The sequence below is a fragment of the Sciurus carolinensis genome, chromosome 12 (genome assembly GCF_902686445.1).
Source record: "Sciurus carolinensis chromosome 12, mSciCar1.2, whole genome shotgun sequence".
In the NCBI taxonomy this organism is placed as follows: domain Eukaryota; kingdom Metazoa; phylum Chordata; class Mammalia; order Rodentia; family Sciuridae; genus Sciurus; species Sciurus carolinensis.
The window spans coordinates 112494708-112513999 of NC_062224.1; the positions used below are offsets into that span (position 1 = coordinate 112494708).

General features: G+C 43.0%; 1 protein-coding gene across 1 annotated transcript in view; it reads right to left on the minus strand.

Moving 5' to 3' along the window:
- Positions 1–416: 416 nt before the first annotated feature.
- Fmo1 (flavin containing dimethylaniline monoxygenase 1) overlaps positions 417–19292 on the minus strand; it is a 37094-nt gene continuing 18218 nt past the window's right edge. The window contains exons 4-10 of the mRNA XM_047520492.1: positions 15984–16172; positions 8922–9084; positions 5850–5992; positions 4076–4275; positions 2313–2668; positions 1275–1347; positions 417–942 (exon numbers count right to left, since the gene is read on the minus strand). Of these exons, the coding sequence (XP_047376448.1) occupies positions 600–942; positions 1275–1347; positions 2313–2668; positions 4076–4275; positions 5850–5992; positions 8922–9084; positions 15984–16172 (1467 nt within the window). The 3' untranslated portion in view covers positions 417–599. The remainder of the gene's footprint in view (positions 943–1274; positions 1348–2312; positions 2669–4075; positions 4276–5849; positions 5993–8921; positions 9085–15983; positions 16173–19292) is intronic.

Sequence of the window (19292 nt, forward strand, 5' to 3'; positions counted from 1 at the left end):
GACCCTAATCTATAAAGATGCAGGGCACACTCACTTCTTGGGATTCTAGAACATCAGCCATGGCTCCCTTCTACCTCTGGGGAGAAGTCTGTGTTACTACCTTTAAATAAAACCTGCTTCATATGCAGGCGTGCTTCTCTGGTGTTACGCTTCAACATCTGAGGAAGCAGAACTTGGCACGTATAAATGGCAGTGTCACTATCAGAGCACACCTTCATCAGACGTAACCTGAGCTGGGCAGGGACTAGTTTAGCAAAGCTCGGGCGGGGTGTTTGCTTTTGCTCCTCTTTTTCTTTCCCTGCTTGCTCTCAATCCAAGGTTGCTTGGCTGTGTTCTTTCTCTAATGGATTCCAACAGGATTTGGTTGACTATAAAGAGGAGGCAGCGCCCTTTTCTGTAAAAAGAGAACAAAAGACCACTTAAGACCAGTTTCTAGGGTTATTTCTTTGTTTTTATTCAACCCCTGGGGCCAGCTGGGGAGGAGGGTGGTAGGCTTCAGAGTCAGGACTGGGCTCAGGACTGGGCTGTAACTGTGAAGGCAGGAACCAAAAGCTGTAACCTGCTCTCTGCATCAGAAGAGCCTTTTGGAAGATCTTTCCTTATAGAAAAATCAGGAAAAGAGCTACAAGTAAAGCCAGAAAGCTGAGTAGTTTAAGGAAACTTTCAAAGGAAGGCGGGGATTCTTGGACAGTCCGAGTTTTGGTGGCCTTGAGCGTTCGGTCCCACTGTGTCAGGATGGCGTTTCTGGCTCCCTCCCATTTCCCTGGGCCTGTGAGGCGGAACTGGTACGAGGAGCAGGGACCAAAGAAGATGGCCAAAGCCAAGCGTGGGTCCGTCAGGAGCAGAGCGAAGAGACGGGGCTTTGCGTTGATGCCGGTCAGGAGTTCGTCCACGTATGCGATATAATCTGATTGTAAAGCCTTGCAGTAGCACAGACCAAACCTTTATAAAGGAAGATGGGGGAGGACAAAACGATAACACGATGACAGTCTTAGAACGAAAAGCTGCGGCCTCATGCTATCTTTTAAAACCCAGTTCTTCCTGCCTCTGCATGCGGGGAAAGGCCACGGCCTCCGTGGGGCGGAATCTCGGCAATGCCGGCGGGCCCAGGCTGCCTCTGCAGAGGCCTGCGGGTGGGCTTCCCACCTCCACCGCTCCTCTTTCCTCAGCCTGCAGTCCTCTCCCGGGCTGCTTTCTCCGTGTCACTGGCACCTCTGCTCTTGTCCCACCAGTCTCCCGAGGATTCGGAAAGCATGCCTGAGCAGTCCACTCACCCGCTGGGCTTGTTTTGTTTCCTTTCCTCAACTTCCTTTACCCTGAGGCTGGGCGGGGGCAATGTGTTCAGACCTGCACAGACACAGGACAAAGCAGTTTGACTTTTGTTAGGTCGGAAATGAGGCGACTGTAGGGGGCAAAACTGAGCAGCTAGAACAAAGACCAGCCCACCAAAGGTGACCAGAAAGTTCGCAGCAAGGTGGATGGAAAGTTCCACTGACCCTTCACACCCACCTGTCACTCAACAAGACCCCCTCCCATCCTAGTCTATAAAAACCCTGGGCAGCCAGGGCCATGTGCGATTTTCTCCGGGTCCCTATATCCCGGGGGTCTGGGAATTTCACCCCAGAGCCAAATTCCAATAAAGCTTACTTCACCCACTTTTCTGTCCCATTTTATTTGGCTGCTAACTGTGCCCGCCGAGACCCGCCGAGTTTACATTTGGTCCCGCCGCTGAACCCGCCGAGCTTACAACTTTGGTGTCTACTTGTGGAAAAAGGCACTTCCCTCTCCCATCCTTCAAGTCCAGTACTCTGTGACTCATCTGCTGCGGGGACAATGTCCTGGCCTGAGCTGATGGTGGTGTGCTCCTGGCCACACTGTCACCGTGGGAAGGCACGGGCACCCCTTCATCTCACTACTTCATACAGCAGAACTTCACAGGGGGTTCAAACTTGTCACTCAGTTGACCAAACTTTTACATTTTAATGGAGCCAGTCAATGCAGTCAAAATAACAGGAAGGTGGAGTTTATGTTTTTGATAACCGATGTATCACTTGTGCTGGTCATGGTCCAAGTCACCATGACAGCTAATCCAGGGAACGATAGAATGGATCCTGCTTTTAAAGATTCTGTGGTTTTAAATGAGGGCTGGGTAATCATCTCAAAACGCCGGGCATGCAGAGTCCGGCTTTCCCACACACTTACCTTTTTTTTTTTTTTTTTTTTGGGTGCTGGGGATCGAACCCAGGTCCTTGTGCTTACCAGGCAAGCACTCTACCGACTGAGCTATCTCACCAGCCCCCCCACACACTTACCTTTCAGAACTTGCACAGCCCATCGAGCCTGTACCTCTCCTGTGGGTATCATGGAGCCGAAGGGCTTGATGAGGCCAATGACCGCCAGGGTTGGCTTTTGCAGATGCGCAGGGAAGACATACTTGTAGAGGGACGCCTGGCCAGCTTCCACTTTCACGACAGATTCATCCAGGAAGGGGAAAGCAAAGGTGTACCCCGTGGCAAAGACGATGATGTCGATGGGCTCCTCCCTCGGGGCGTGGCTGAAGAGCACGGAGTTCTCCCTCACCTCCCTGATGCTCGGCTTGATCTGCACCCTGCCCGTGATGATGCAGCCCGGGAGGTCATCGTTTATCACAGGCTCCCTTAACTGCACCCTAAACCAAAACACAGACAGGCAGGGAAGAGCCCTGAGGCAAGTGGCTTGCCTCACCCACTGCCCTTCCTCTCCATTCTGGGCTCTGTCCAGCTGGACAAGAGTTGCCAGTCTTGGGAGAAGCTCCCTCTGTGGGAGGGATTCACGGAGGTCCAAGGCCTACCACTGATTAGGGGTGGGAGCCCAGGAGGACCCAGGGCATTCTCAGCCTCTGTTCCTCTCCCTCTTTTAGCAGTCAGCCATCACTGCCATTCTAGAGATTTCTGAGCGCTGAGGGGCTATGAGGGGCTCGCCCGTATCCAATGAGCACTGCTGGAAGCCCTAGACAGATCCTTCGCTTCCAGAAAGCAGTTGTGCAAGAAAAATGCACGTGTTCAAAAGGCACCAGGCCAGAGCCACATTTTATGGGTATGCCTTCGAAATCGTAAGAGTAGAGCTTGTGAGTTGCTGTTGGATAAGCAGTTTTTGGCTCATGGCTAAGGCACAGAAAGAGATGGTGTGTCGAGACGGGGCCGAAAATGGTGGTAAGGGTAGTTCCTTTCCCAACTGCTTCTACCTAGCAGAGCGTGGCAAGCCTTCTAGCCCCTATGGGCTTCTTCTATTCACCAACAGTGGGGACAGTGACACTTGCCTAGCCACCATCCAGGCTAGACAGTTTGCGGTGGCAAGACTCCAAGCCCCTGAGATGCCTGGAGGCAGAGGAGAGGAGATAAGAAATACAGGGGAGGGGGTGGGATGGGACAATGGAGAGAAGGGCAAGGGGAAAGCAGAAGCATAGGCTGGCGTGGGGTGGGCTGCAGGCCCCGTGGTGGCTGGGACCACCCATCCGTGTCGGTCCAGACTGAGGTCTGGAGGGAGGCCAGACAGGACCTCCCGCTGCAGAGTCAGCGGTGGTGGCTTCCCACCGCGTAAACCTAACAAGTGAAACTCTTGGCTCTTGCTGGGGGATAATTGAGGTGGTAACTGACCCCAGGGTCATCTCTGCCACTGGAAAGGCAGTGAAGGGCAGCAATCGGTTTCAGTTTTTCCAGAATAATGAAGCAAGGCAAGGATGTTCTTTTGTCAGCAAAGTCCGTTTGCTGCCACTGAGGCCCATTCAGCTTGCTGAGGCCATAGAGCCCACTCACTGCTAAATCAGCTTGTGCAAGTGACTGTATTTTGCTGTGCCTCCATTTTCCCCAATAATAAGGAGGTGATGATAACTCTTACCTTAAAGAGCCGTTTGCAGTACATCATTTCACCTACTGATCACTTACGGACAGCTAGCTATTATCCTCAGGGGAATTCGAATGAAGTTTTGGTTTGTTTGTTTTTATATCTGGTCATGTTGCCATTTCCTTGCCTGGTTTGCATAGGCCATTGGAGAGACTCAGACTCTGATAGCCCTGGGCAGGTAGATTATATTTACCTGTCTTCTGGTACTAAGCCATAATTTGCATGATTGAACCAGCTATTCATCTTTCTTGCCAGCAACCAACTCGCAACTGGAGTTGGGAGAGCATTTCTGAGCATGTTCCGGAATCGTGTTGTGAACACCATGTCCCAGGGGTTCCCAGAGTCAGAGATTCTGCTCATCACCCATGCCCCTCCAGTGGTGCTGAGGAACACCTGGAAGCAATCAGAGATTCGCGCTGTATCACGACTCAAAGGCACCATGTATCTGTCACCCTCAAAATGCACACCTAACAAGACAGTCTTGGATCTTCTAACCACTATTTTAAAGTTATTCTTTTGGGGTAATATTTGAGTATTTGGATATGTAGAGTATTAAAATGCCTCAGGACATATTATTGAGCATTATTAACTGCCAGGCCTGAGGTAGTGTGGCGAGCCATGGGGACCTTGACCTGTCCAGTGGGAAGCTGCCGGACAGGCGATTGCAATGGCCTGTTCCAATTCCAGTTGTGTGCAATGAGAACAGGCTAGGGAAGGGACTGGTGCTGTCTGCAAAGGTAATTTCTACACAAACCACTGTTTTGATTGGCAGTATAATTCGGTAATACAACTAGTCTTTTTTTTTTTTTTTTTTTAACCAGACTGGCTGGCCGAGTTTACAAGCTCAGTTCACTAAGCTAATTGTTATCTTGTTTTGTTTACACAATAAGGCATTTCCTGTAAAATTTTTCATACACAAAAAATTAGTTAACTTATCAGTTATTTTGTTAATAGAAAACAACTGATTTAACAATGTTTTTCTCCCACCCAACTGGGGCATGAAGGCCACAGCCACAGTGCCAGGGCTTCCGTTTGACTTTATGATGTGGAGTGACATACAGATCTGCACACAGCCTGGCAAGCGCCTCAGGTTGCTGCCACTGGGACCCTGCCTGTGCCCGGAACCTGCATCTGGCATGACGCAGAATCAGATGCGAACTTTCTGTGAATAGGAATTCTGTCCCAAGCTAAGGGGGCTTCTTTGCTGATGTGGGAATGATAAGATGCATGCCAAAGCACGTTTTCTGATTGAAGAAATTTCCAAATGGTTAGTGAAACAGAGATAACGATATGTCACCACCCTCACGAGGTGGGCACGGTGGATGTCCCCATGTTAATGTTCCTTTGAGGAACTCCTTTCACTTTCTTCAGGATAATGCCACCAAACTGCTAAGTTCCTTCAAACAAACTGATCAACCTGTCCATCAGTGAAGCAATCATCAAGCCCTTGGTCTCCTCTGCTGCATGCAGGGATACCAAAGGCACCTAGTTCAGTGGCTTGTTTGATGACTAAGTAGTCACGTGGGGCTTGGCCGAGTCATCCCAACCAGCAGTAACTATGTCCACACCACAGTTAGGAGCACATGGCCATGGGCCTGCGGGGGGCAGCATGGACTCCATGAGGGTGGTGGCAATGAGTAGGAAAGATGGGGCAAACGGGAGGCCTGAGCCAGAAACAGGTGCCAGGACCTTCTGACTTCTGGGACTGAATGGAGAAGAGGTGTGTCCCCTCACTCTTGGTTGACTGGAAAACAACACACGTAAGAAGTCAGAGAAGTTGGTTTTGGAGGGGAAAAGTCAACTGGATTTCACAGCAAAACTTACGAACACTCAACAAAAATACTTTAAGAACCCGTTGTGTGTGTTGGGCACTTGTGTTCCCTTAACATTTGTCATGGGGGTCAGACGCTCCCTGAGACACGCCTCTTATGAGAAAGCTCTTCATGAAGTCACATGGAGAACGGTACCTTCTTTGCCACGTGACTGGCCTCCACAGCAATGTCTGTGCCGGAATTTCCCATTCCAACCACAAGGACTCTCTTGTCCTTAAACATGTCTGGATATTTATACTGTCGGCTGTGAAAGTACTGGCCTTTAAAAGTATGTATGCCTAGAGACAAAATAAGGTCAGATAGAGGATTTGTAAGTCAGTGAATAAAGCTCAATTCTTTTTCAGCTGATAGCACCCTTTGACAGGTGATTCAGGCTGTCTTTACTAATACATTCTATTTTGAGGAAATCAGAAATGCAAATTCAGGACTTTATAAAATATTGGCAGGGAATGATTCCATGAGATGGTTCACTCCTTCGCTGAAACACTGTGGCATGAAAACATGTTAAGCAAAAGTGTTAGGAGTCATTACCACGTAAAGGCTGATGGAAGTCAGGGGATGATATTCTGCTCACTTCTATTTGATTTGTACAGACTGCACGGCTGTTCACAGACAAGGAACAGGAGTAAGAGGTTAAAGTGAACCAGAACCAGTGCCTCTACTCTGGGACATCAGCTGTGTGCCTGGGACTGTGCTAGATGATTTGGGGGAAATGCGACGAATTCACCAAGACCGGCTAAGTTTGAGAAGTTCACTGGTAGTTCACCTTGGCAACTGTCTGTAACCCGGCTGGGTTTGCTGAGTCATCCAGAGATGGCCCAGAGAAAAAAGGGTTGTTGCTGACACCAGGATTACTGGGCTAGCTGAGCCTCAGGTGGTCAGTGCCAAACCTTATTGAGACATCAAATGCTAATGGAGACTCTGTGAAAGTTCTCTCAAGGCCGTGTTACACAATCAGAAGTAATTTGCGCTGAACAAAGAACCAGCTGATAAGATACCTAGATTCTGTGGGATAAGGTAGCGGCCTTGTCAAGATCGGGCAACCTTGAATCTTTAGGAATTTAACTTGAGTCCTGGTTAAAACCTGAACACAATCCAAAGCTTTTAGAATATAGCCTGGATGCAAACAAGCTCAAATATTAATACAGTACAAGAAACCCAACAGGGACTCTGAGAGGGGAAAGCTGAAAAGAATTATCCCTAGATCTTTAGGTTACCTTACATTCTCCCTGGAGAAGGCTATTTGGGTCACAAAGAGACAAAACTGAGACTTCATTTGACTGAGTCTCCGATAGACTAATATTTTGCTTTCTTACTTCACAGGGGATAAAGTAAGAACTTATATTAGGTAATGTGGCTGTGTTAGTGAACACCAGACTGTAGCTAAGTGAATAATAATAGTCATTTTGGGACATTCTGTATTTATTTTAATTTTGACATCTATTATTTTCACTAAGACTGTTTGAAATACCTCCTTTGGAGTGTCTCCAGAATTTGTGACATGTGTTTTAAATGTCTTCAGTGAATTCGGATTTTTGTCAGGGTTAACTACCACCCAGGGCATATGTGCAGACCAGGGCAGTGTGCTGTTAGAAGGACCCTAGGGGACTGTGGAGCTTGGGGGCTCCATTTCAAGTTCAGATCACAGACTCATGGGGTGCAAAGGCTCTGTGACATTGTTAGCAGGGATCTCAGATTGGCAGTGTGTGGTAAGTCTCAGAGCCTCCTTGCCTGATGGGTGATGCATGCTGTTGGGTGAGGTGCTCCGCACTCTGTGGTTTAAGGAGGAAAAACAGTGGAAGGCAAAATACCATAAGCTGTAGTTAGTTATGTAGCTTAGAATTTATGCCTTCGGGATCCCAAGCTCATCCTATTCAAACTGAGCATATCGGCTTATGTGCATTCAGGGTGTGCTTTATCCTAACTGACATGACTTCTGATGTGGCTTCTAGGGCAGATCTAGGACCATGGGAGGTACCTGAGTTTACTGAATTTGTGTACTGGTATCACTCCAGGTCATATATAGACCGAGTCCTCCACTGGACTCCCATAACACTCGATTCATACCTTCAGTACAGACTACGTGATGTCTTGTTCTCTTCTGTATTGCTAGCACCTTGTGTAATTTACCAAAGGTAATGAATCAATCCAGTTTCCTCTAGGTAATGGAACTTTCTGGATTCTTGGGATGACCTATGCTAGGCACACTTTCCTGTGAGATTGGAGTTAATGGCTGCTCCAGGCTTTGCTCTGCAGTTGAGAACTTGGAGTCTTGTGGGTGGAGAAAGTTCATCACTGGATGTGCTGAAGCAAAACCTGTTGAACACTCAGCTCCTGGAACCTGAAGGACCATTTGCTACATTGGGAAGAAGACTGAACTTGGTTGTTTTCAATCCAATGATTCTGTTCTATGGCAGTTTTTAGGATGTGCTTTATACTGATTGGACCTGACTTAAGTGGCCTCTGGGGAAGATTCAGAACCATAGGAGGAGCATGAGTTTACTGTTTAAGATAAGTCTTGGGATCACTCCAGGCCATATTGAGATAATCTTGATTTCTCAAGTTTTAACATTTTGAATGCTTACTGCAGGTGAAAACACACCAAACTATTGTGTTTTTTATTCCTTGCAGTTGAAGTCCAACTGAAATTTGTTACAGATTAACATGAATCATCACTGCAAAAGCCAGATAAAAAACTGAGACGCAAAGATGTCCGAACTTGTCTCCAAGTTTCATTTCTCTGTTGACTAATGATCCACTGCCATAAACCTCTAATCTAGCTAATTGCCATGGTGCATATAAAACAAACAAACAAAAAAATAGAATTGCTCTTTCCTCTATTCGCAGATTGACTATTGTGGCCTCTAAACTCAGCTCTTGGCATCATGCAGCTGCTGCTGAGGTGAGCGACTTGTCCAAGCGCCCCAAGTTTCAGAAAACTCTCTTAGTGCTGTGCATCACTTAAGGAGGGAAGGGAACCTCAGTGACGTAAAGTTGCTCACTGAGTTATCCAGCATTCTCTTCCAGGCTCATAGGTTGTTTGAAAGCCAAAAATTGGCTAGTAAGAAGAAGGGCCAGTTAGAAAAACTGTTACCTCACAACTTGGACTATTTAATGGGAGAGCCATAGGAATACATCCCCAGGCCAATCAAATTTCAGGATGGGTCCCATGAAACAATTTAAGGTCATGTGCCAAAAGTACTGTACCTGGAAAGGAGTCCAGTGGCAGATAAGGAGTGGTGAGATAACCGGTGCAGACCATGACAGCATCAAAGATGGCGGAGCTTTGTTTCCCTTCATGCAGTGTAACCACTTCCCACTGGCCAGAGGTGGCAAAATCTGGGCATTTTGTTACACTGCAGACTGTGGTCTGAAAAAAGAATCACAGACATGATTAGCCGTTGTCAAGGTACCATTAATGACTTGCTGGCGAATGTGCCAGTTGACATTTCAAAAGTTCTAGAGCACAGATTAAACATAATTAATAAGAATATCATTCAGATTGAATCAGGCTATCAGACTAATCATGATTTCTTGGATGGAATACTCTAAGCTTGGGGTCATGGAGGGGTACCCAAAGATTTTAAGGGACTTGCTCAAATTCTCACGGCAACGATAGAGCCAAGGTTATTAGCAAGGTCTGGCATCTCTTTGTTTTTTGTTTCTGTTGTGTGATCGCTCTCACAGAGCCCTAACAACCGGTTCCTTTAATAGAGACAAAAATGGATCATTGAAGACATAAATTTGGTCCCAAGTATCTTAGCTAATGGAAGGTCTTATAGAGTATGTTGCTGAAATTTTCCCTGCTTTTTCAAAAAAAGAGCTTTTGAAAATTGCTAAGCTTATGGCATGAATATTTTGGGAGTAGTATAAATTCAAATAGCTTATTTTTTGTTCTCATCAAGTACATACATGTCCGTGAGTACTAGGATTTAGGAAATTTATTTACTTATTTGCAGTACTAGGGATTGAACACAGTCTTATGCGTGCTAGGCAAATGAGTCTACCTTCAGCTCCAGGAAATATATTTATATTAAACCTAATACAAGTCAGATTTAAAAGCAAAAATGTTTACCAACCAAGACATGTTGCTGTTTTTTTGTTCTTTTCAAAATTTTTAAGGAAGGTGGGCTTCTCAAGTCTTCCTAGTGGGTTTACTGCTTGATTCATACTATTCAAAATGCTTACTGAGGAGTCACTTGGACTAGGAGGGACTGCACGGGGGCTCCAGGTGGCTGCTCAGAGGAGGAGCCCCACAGCCAGACGATTAGGTGCAGAGCAGGATCCCAGGACCTGGGCGGCTTCTTGGTGGAAGAGCCGCACAGAGAGATGCTTAGGGGCGGAGTGAAGGATCCAGGACTGCGGGCAGCTTCTCTGAGGAGAGGCAGCCTAAGGAGACTCTTTGGCACAGGGCGAGGCTCCCAGGCCCAGGAGGTAGGTCCGGGCCTCTGGGAACGTTGCAGAGGAAGGCTACCCAGCCCAGGCGGTAGTTGTGGATTGAGGGGAACTTCTAGGAGGGGAGCTGACCATCGAGATGTCCCCACCGGGTGAGTCTTCCCTGCTGGGCGAGTTTTCCCACAAGGACAGTAAAACCAGAGACACAGGCACAAACAGGCCTTGCCTCAACCCGCAGCCTAGTTCCCCTTAGGATGGCCATTGGTCAACAAGTGGAGGCGCCTCTGCCCACTAGCAGGAAATATACCCCACCTGAAGGCCATCACCCCAAGAGAGTCAGCTTCCTTATGGAGCACTGCATTATCAACTTCCTCCAAGACTTCAGGCTACTGAAGGCTAGGAGGTGATATACTAGTCATCTTCAGGGACACTATAAGTCAATAGAGTAAATCTGCAATATCTCAGCGATCCACTGATACCTGAACAATATGAGAAAACAAGGGAAGAAAATGCCCCAAACAAATCTAGATGTTACATCAATAAAATCCAATGACAGCATGACAGAAGAAATGACAGAAAGGGAGTTCAGAATGTACATAATTAAAATGATCAGGGAAGCAAATGATGAGATGAAAGAGCAAATGCAGGCATTGAATGATCGCACCAATCGATAGTTAAAAGAGCAAATACAGGAAGCAAAAGATCATTTCAATAAAGAGTTAGAGATACTGAAAAAACAAACAAACAAACAGAGATCCTTAAAATGAAGGAAACAATAAACCAAATTAAGAACTCCATAGAAAGCATAACCAATAGGATAGAATACCTGGAAGACAGAACCTCAGATATTGAAGACAAAATATTTAATCTTGAAAATGAAGTTGACCAAACAGAGAAGATGGTAAGAAATCATGAATAGAATCTACAAGAATTATGGGATATCATGAAAAGGCCAAATTTAAGAATTATTGGGATTGAGGAAGGCTTACAGAAACAAACCAAAGGAATGAACAATCTATTCAATGAAACAATATCAGAAAATTTCCCAAATCTGAAGAATGAAATGGAAAGTCAAGTAGTACAAGAGGCTTATAGGACTCCAAATACACAAAATTACAACAGACCCACACTAAGGCACATGAAAATACATAACATACAAAATAAAGACAGAATTTTAAAGGCTGTGAGAGAAAAGAACCAAATTACATTCATGGGGAAACCAATACGGATATCAGCAGATTTTAAAATCCAGACCCTAAAAGCTAGAAGGGCCTGGAACAACATTTTTCAAGCCCTGAAAGAAAACAGATGCCAACCAAGAATCTTATACCCAGCAAAACTTACCTTCAGATTTGATGATGAAATAAAATCCTTCCAGGATAAACAAAAGCTAACAGAATTTACGAAAAGAAAGCCAGCATTACAGAACATTCTCAGCAAAATATTCCATGAGGAAGAGATGAAAAACAACGATACAAATCAGCAAAGGGAGGAACTATCCTAAAGGAATAGTCAAATAAAGAAGAAACAAAGTCATGTCAAAAAAAAAAAAAATGAGCCAAATGACTGGGAATACAAATCATATCTCAATAACAACCCTGAATATTAATGGCCTGAACTCATCAATCAAAATACAGACTGGCAGATTGGATTAAAAAGAAAGATACAACAATATGTTGCCTGCAAGAGACTCATCTCATAGAAAGAGATACCCACAGACTAAAGGTGAAAGGATGGGGAAAAACATATCATGCACATGGACTCAGCAAAAAAAGCTGGAGTATCCATCCTCATTTCAGATAATGTGGACTTCAAGCCAAAACTAGTCAGAAGGGATAAAGAAGGACATTTCATGCTGCTTAAGGGAAGCATAAATCAGCAAGACATAACAATCATAAATATCTATGCCCCGAACATTGGCTCATCCATGTATGTCAAACAAATCCTTTTCAATTTCAGAAACCAAATAGACCACAACACAATAATACTAGGTGATTTTAATACACTTCTCTCACCACTGGACAGATCTTCCAAACAAAAATTGAACAAAGAAACCATGGATCTCAATAACACAATCAATAATTTAGACTTAACGGTTGTTTATAGAATATACCATCCAACAAAGAGTGAATACACTTTCTTCTCAGCAGCACATGAATCCTTCTCTAAAATAGACCATATATTATGTCACAAACCTAATGTTAGCAAATACAAGAAGATAGAGATACTACCTTGTATTCTATCAGATCATAATGGATTGAAATTAGAAATAAATGACAGAGTAAAACACAGAAACTACTTCAACACCTGGAGATTAAATAATACACTATTATATGATGAATGGATAACAGAAGATATCAGGAAGGAAATTTAAAAATTCTTAGAGGTAAATGAGAACAAAGAAACATCATATCAAAATCTCTGGGACAGGGCTGGGGATATAGTTCAGTTGGTAGAGTGCTTGCCTTGCAAGCACAAGGCCCTAGGTTCAATCCCCAGCACTGCAAAAAAAAAAAAAAAAAATCTCTGGGACACCATGAAAGCAGTACTTAGAGGAAAATTTATTTCATGGAGTGCATTCATTAAAAGAAGTAAAACTCAACAAATAAACAACCTAACACTACAGCTCAAAGTCCTAGAAAAAGAAGAGCAGACCAACACCAAAAGTAGTAGAAGACAGGAAATAGTTAAAATCAGAACTGAAATCAACAAAATTGAAAAAAAGAAACAATTGAAAAAATTGACAAAATAAATAGTTGGTTCTTTGAAAAAATAAACAAAATTGATAAGCCCTTAGCCACACTAACAAAAAGAAGGAGAGAGAAAACTCAAATTACTAAAATTTGGAATGAGCTAGGAAATAACATGACAGACACGAAGGAAATACAAAACATAATTAGAAACTATTTTGAAAATCTCTACTCCAACAAAATAGAAAATCTCAAAGATATCAATAGGTTTCTAGGACATACGAATTACCTAAATTGAATCAGGAGGAGATACACAATTTAAATAGACCAATTTCAAGTAATGAAATAGAAGTCATCAAAAGCCTACCAACAAAGACAAGTCCAGGACCAGATGGGTTCTCAGCCGAGTTCTACAAAACCTTTAAAGAAGAGCTCATTGCAATACTTCTCAAAGTATTTCATGAAATAGAAGAGGAGGGAACCCTCCCAAACTCATTCTATGAAGCCAATATCACCCTGATACCTAAACCAGACAGAGACACATCGAGGAAAGAAAATTTCAGACCAATATCCCTAATGAACATCGACGCAAAAATTCTAAACAAAATTTTAGCAAATTGCATACAAAACATATTAAAAAGATAGTGCACCATGATCAAGTGGGTTTCATCCCAGGGATGCAAGGTTGGTTCAACATCAGGAAATCAATAAATGTAATTCACCATATCAATAGACTTAAAGTCAAGAATCACATGATTATTTCAATAGATGCAGAAAAAGCATTTGATAAAATACAGCACCCCTTCATGCTCAAAACACTAGAAAAAATAGGGATAGTGGGAACATTCCTTAACATTGTAAAGGCTATCTATGCTAAGCCCATGGTTAATATCATTCTAAATGGTGAAAAACTGAAAGCATTCCCCCTAAAAACTGGAACAAGGCAGGGATGCCCTCTTTCACCACTTCTATTCAACATTGTCCTTGAAACTGTAGCCAGAGCAATTAGACAGACCAAAGAAGTTAAAGGGATATGAATAGAAAAAGAAGAACTCAAACTATCCCTGTTTGCTGATGACATGATTACATACTTAGAGGAACCAGGAAATTCTACCAGAAAACTTTTAGAACTCATAAGTGAATTCAGTAAAGTAGCAAGCTATAAGATCAAGGCTCATAAATCTAATGCATTTTTATACATAAGTGATGAATCTTTGGAAAGAGAAATTAGGAAAACTACCCCATTCACAATAGCTTCGAAAAAAATAAAATACTTGGGAATCAATCTCACAAAAGAGGTGAAAGACCTCTACAATGAGAACTACAGAACACTAAAGAAAGAAATTCAAGAAAACCTTAGAAGATGGAAAGATCTTCCATGTTCTTGGATGGGCAGAATTAATATTGTCACAATGGCTGTACTACCAAAAGTGCTATACAGATTCAATGCAATTCCAATTAAAATCCCAATGATGTACCTTACAGATATAGAGCAAGCAATCATGAAATTCATCTGGAAGAATAAAAAACCCAGAATAGCTAAAGCAATCCTCAGCAGGAAGAGTGAAGCAGGGGGTATCGCAATACCAGATCTTCAACTCTACTACAAAGCAATAGTAACAAAAACAGCATGGTATTGGCACCAAAATAGACAGGTAAATCAATGGTACAGAATAGAGGACATGGACACACACCCAAATAAATACAATTTTCTCATACTAGACAAAAGGGCCAAAAATATGCAATGGAGAAAAGATAGCCTCTTCAACAAATGGTGCTGAGAAAACTGGAAATCCATATGCAACAGAATGAAACTAAACCCCTATCTCTCACCCTGCACAAAACTCGACTCAAAATGGATCAAGGACCTTGGAATCAGACCAGAGACCCTGCATATTATAAAAGAAAAAGTAGGTCCAAATCTTCAACATGTTGACTTAGGATCAGACTTCCTCAACAGGACTCCCATAGCACAAGAAATAAAAGCAAGAATCAACAACTGGGATAGATTCAAACTAAAAAGCTTTCTCTCAGCAAAGGAAACTATCAGCAATGTTAAGATAGAGCCTACAGAGCAGGAGAAAATCTTTGCCAATCATACTTCAGATAGAGCACTAATCTCCAGAATCTATAAAGAACTCAAAAAACTCTACACCAAGAATACAAATAACTCAATCAACAAATGGACTAAGGAAATGAACAGACACTTTACGGAAGAAGATCTACAATCAACAGATATATGAAAAAATGTTCAACATCTCTAGTAATAAGAGAAATGCAAATCAAAACCACCCTAAGATTCCATCTCACCCCAATTAGAATGGCGATTATCAAGAATACAAGCAACAACAGGTGTTGGCGAGGATGTGGGGAAAAAGGTACACCCATACATTACTGGTGGGGCTGCAAATTAGTGCAGCCACTTTGGAAAGCAGTATAAAGATTCCTTGGAAAACTTGGAATGGAACCACCATTTGACCCAGCTATCCCACTCCTCGGCCTATACCCAAAGGACTTAAAATCAGCATACTACAGAGATACAGCCACATCAAAGTTCATAACTGCTCAATTCACAATAGCCAGATTGTGGAACCAACCTAGATGCCCTTCAATTGATGAATGGATAAAGAAACTGTGGTATATATAATACAATGAAATATTACTCAGTCATAAAGAATGATAAAATTATGGCATTTGCAGGCAAATGGATGAAATTAGAGAATATCATGCTAAGTGAGATAAGCCAATCTCAAAAATCCAAAGGATGAATGATCTCATTGATCAGTGAATGATGACACATAGTGGGGGATGGGAAGGAGGTAAGAATGGAGGAAAGAGGAACTGTATAGAGGGAAAAGAGGGGTGGGAGGGGTGGAGGGGGGAAGGAAAAAATAATAGAATGAATCAAACACTATTATTTTATGTAAATACACAAATGGTATGCCTTTACTTCATGTAGAAACAGAGAAACAGTATGTATTCCATTTGTGTACAATAAAAATAAATTTTAAAAAATGCTTACTGAATTTCTACATTTGTATTAGCAACTCTGTCTTAGAAATGGTGTCTTTGTTCTTGCGAGTTCAGCTTCTTATTTATGGAATCCAGAGCTGTGCTATAAAGAAGTAATAGAAAACAGACAGGAGAACTCTTTCTGACTACCATCTGAAGTTTTGTGTCTTACCTCGAACTGAATGCATTTCAGAAGGTTGAACCGGTTTGCATACATTTTGAGATATTCTAGGAACTGAGAATTTGGCACATAGTTTGGGTAATCTTCTGGGAAGGGAAAGTCTGAGTAACAAGACATCTCCTTGCAGCTGTTGGAAACCACAGACTTGTAGAGGCTGGCTCTACCCTCTTCAACATGTTCCTGTAGAAAGAGTACACATGCGTGAGCAGGTATGTGTTCATGCACACACGGAAAATGGATGTTAATCTTCTAGAAATGTCAACATTGACCAGGCTTAAGGTGATCCAGATGACACAAGCTGCTGGCCACCTTTCTAAGAGGATTTGCTATTCTGCATCGAGGGGATGACATTGGTCCCCAGTATCATAGCATGATCAGAATTACTCTTTCATTTTTACATGCTAAAAAATAAATCCAGGAGAAACTTGCTTGTCCAAATTCACGCAGTATCATTGCAAAGAACAGGAGAATGGAGAAATAGAGGACAGCCCGGGAACAGTTTCTGGACAATGAACATTTGTTAGCTCCTTTGGTTTCAGTGAGTATTCTTGAAATGATTATGGAGAAGTGGGGTTCAGATTATGAAGGTTTTATATCCAGAGTTAGGGGATGTGGATTTTTATGGCAAGGTCACGGCCATCCACTGAAAATTTTGAACATGGAAGTGATTTATATTAAATTTTTGGAAAGTAATGCTGAATTTACAAAAGCTGGATAAAAAGGGCTGGAAAAAACGAAAGGAGGTAGTTAAGAGCCTGAAACACAAATATATGATTGCCAGTGAGGACCTGAGCAGAGGTAGTGACCGTTGGAACCTGGGAATCTGGCACTTGTGAGCTGGTGGTAAGGTAGAATTCACAGGATTGCAGGAACAGTTGGATACAGGGACCAGGGCAGAAACAGCTACCAGTTTCCAGATTGAACAACTGTGTGCATGGTGCACACTGACCAATTTTCTACCCTCAGTTTTGACTGGAGCAACTAGAAAACATCAGCCTCTCATGAGAGTACCCCAGGAAGTTTTAGTCATGTCTACGTTGTGTCTGTCTTTGGATGGTATGTGGAGGACTGTGCTCCTGATTTCAGTGGCAAGGTCCCTATATTTCAACATTATTTGCTATCTTGGATATGTGTAGTTTCTTTTTCCAGTGAAGTCAAAATTACTTTATTTACATGAATAAGTGAACATGAACCTCGCGTATGTAGAGGACTTACTCTGTGCCTCTAAAGGGTATAAATCTAGATCTGCATGAAATGTACAGTGATAATAATGTAATACAAAGCCGGTACCCCGCCCATTCAGGTGCAGCCATTTCTCCCCGCCTCCCAACCATTTGTCAATCTGTGCTCCACCCGCCTCTTACATTACAGGAATTTCCGGCCTATGCTGAAGTCATTTCCTGCTTCCCACCTTCCATCCTAGCTTGTCAGTCTGAACATGCTAGCTAGCTATTGGTTCACCAGTCAGCTTGCAAGTATTCTCCTCCGCTATTGGTTCCCTCCAACCCAGGAGATTCCAATATCTGGGAGAAGTGACCACGCCATCTCTCTTTTTTTCCCCCTTTTCAACCCCAGAGTGGACGCGCTAGTTGTGTGCATAATAAAGTCTTGCGTGAGGCCCTGTGTCCCTCGTGGATTTCTGGGAACTATTGTTGAGCTGCAACTGAGACCCGGCATACGGAGGGCCAGTTCCGTTGGAGGGGCTGGAGCTACCGCAGGTCCCGAGCTGAGCTGCATTTTTCCTTACAATAATAGAGACTAAAATGAAAAGATAAATACCTCCGTGGTTTAAATTAACATTACTGATCTCGTTAGTTGATTTGAGTTGACTATAAGCCGCTTCTCTGTGACTCCATCTCTGACAGCCTGATTTCTCTAGAACGCAGCTAGAAATTTGGAGGCTAAAAGGCTTCTGAGAAAGGTGACTCTTTCATTCACTGGAATTCCTAAAGCAACACGAATCCAGTGCAGTCCCTGGAGCAATGTCAACTGGTCACCACTCGTCTGTGAGGAGACACATCTGGACATGGAGCGTTCAGAACCCTTCACAGCAACACCTGGCCACCACTGGGCACCCAGGCTCCTTCACTGCCCTGGGAGGCGCAGGACGTGACGGGCCTGTTTCCTCCAGCTTGTGTGGAGAGTTGTGTGGCGTCCGGGCTGGGCTCCAGTCGCATGCCTAGAACTGCCTTAGGATGTGTGGTGTTCGAGCTCAGTTTGAAACTGTCATTCCTGAGTGCATAACATCTGGAATCATTTCATTTCACTGAAAAATAACTTATCTTCAAATATAAACTTACGGAACAAATTGTTTGAACTGGCTCCTGATTAAGGATTGAAGATAGATCTTAAGAGCACAGATCTTCAAATATAAACTTACGGAACAAATTGTTTGAACTGGCTCCTGATTAAGGATTGAAGATAGATCTTAAGAGCACAGCACTATTTGCTTCACTTCATGCAGCAGTTTTATTATTTTTTTTAAGAAAGAATTCCTTGTGCTTGTTGAGACTGAATTAAAACCTCTTCCTCATTCCAGTCAACTCCTGAGCCTTGTTTTTCCACCCTGAGTACTATGAAGCAAGACTTAGTGTAGCTTTACATTACTCCCTGCAAAGATCATCTCCGTCCATCCAATTTAGATTAGGTACATTGATAAGCAAGAAGCAAGACTGGCACATCTACAGCCTTAAATGTTAATATAAAAAGTGTGTATTCAGTGTGTCAACAGGTGTTTAATATGAAAAACTGCTCTTTCATGCAAGTGTCTTGTTTGGTTGAAGGTACAAGTGTAATAGTGGTTGTCTGTATTAATTACCTATGTGCACACTTTGAAGGAACAATGTGTCCTTTTTTGTAATTATTTTCTCTTTATTCTATTTGTATGTTTACTGATCTTTATGAGAGTTAATTTTATGACTTCTGACTCAATACAATTTTTAATTCATTGTTTTTCATACATTGTTGTCTGTGTCCTTTTCAATTTTTCCAAAACTTTATTTTTATTACATTTGACAAATAATAACCTATAGTTAATTGGAGATGAAGAAAAACTGGTTGTTCTCTACAGTTTGAGAAGCACAGCTATCCAACCCAGTGCCTCTGAATGTTGCTGAGGTTTGCCTGGGAAAATCTTACTAAAGTGTAGATTCTGACCCAGTAGGCCTGGGTGAGCCTCGGATTCTGCATTTTAACAGGCTCCAAGACACATTTACATCTTTTATTTATGTGTTACTGGTCCATGGATGATGCTTTGGGTAAAAGGCTTTACAAAAGCTCTGCCCAGAAGGAATATGATAG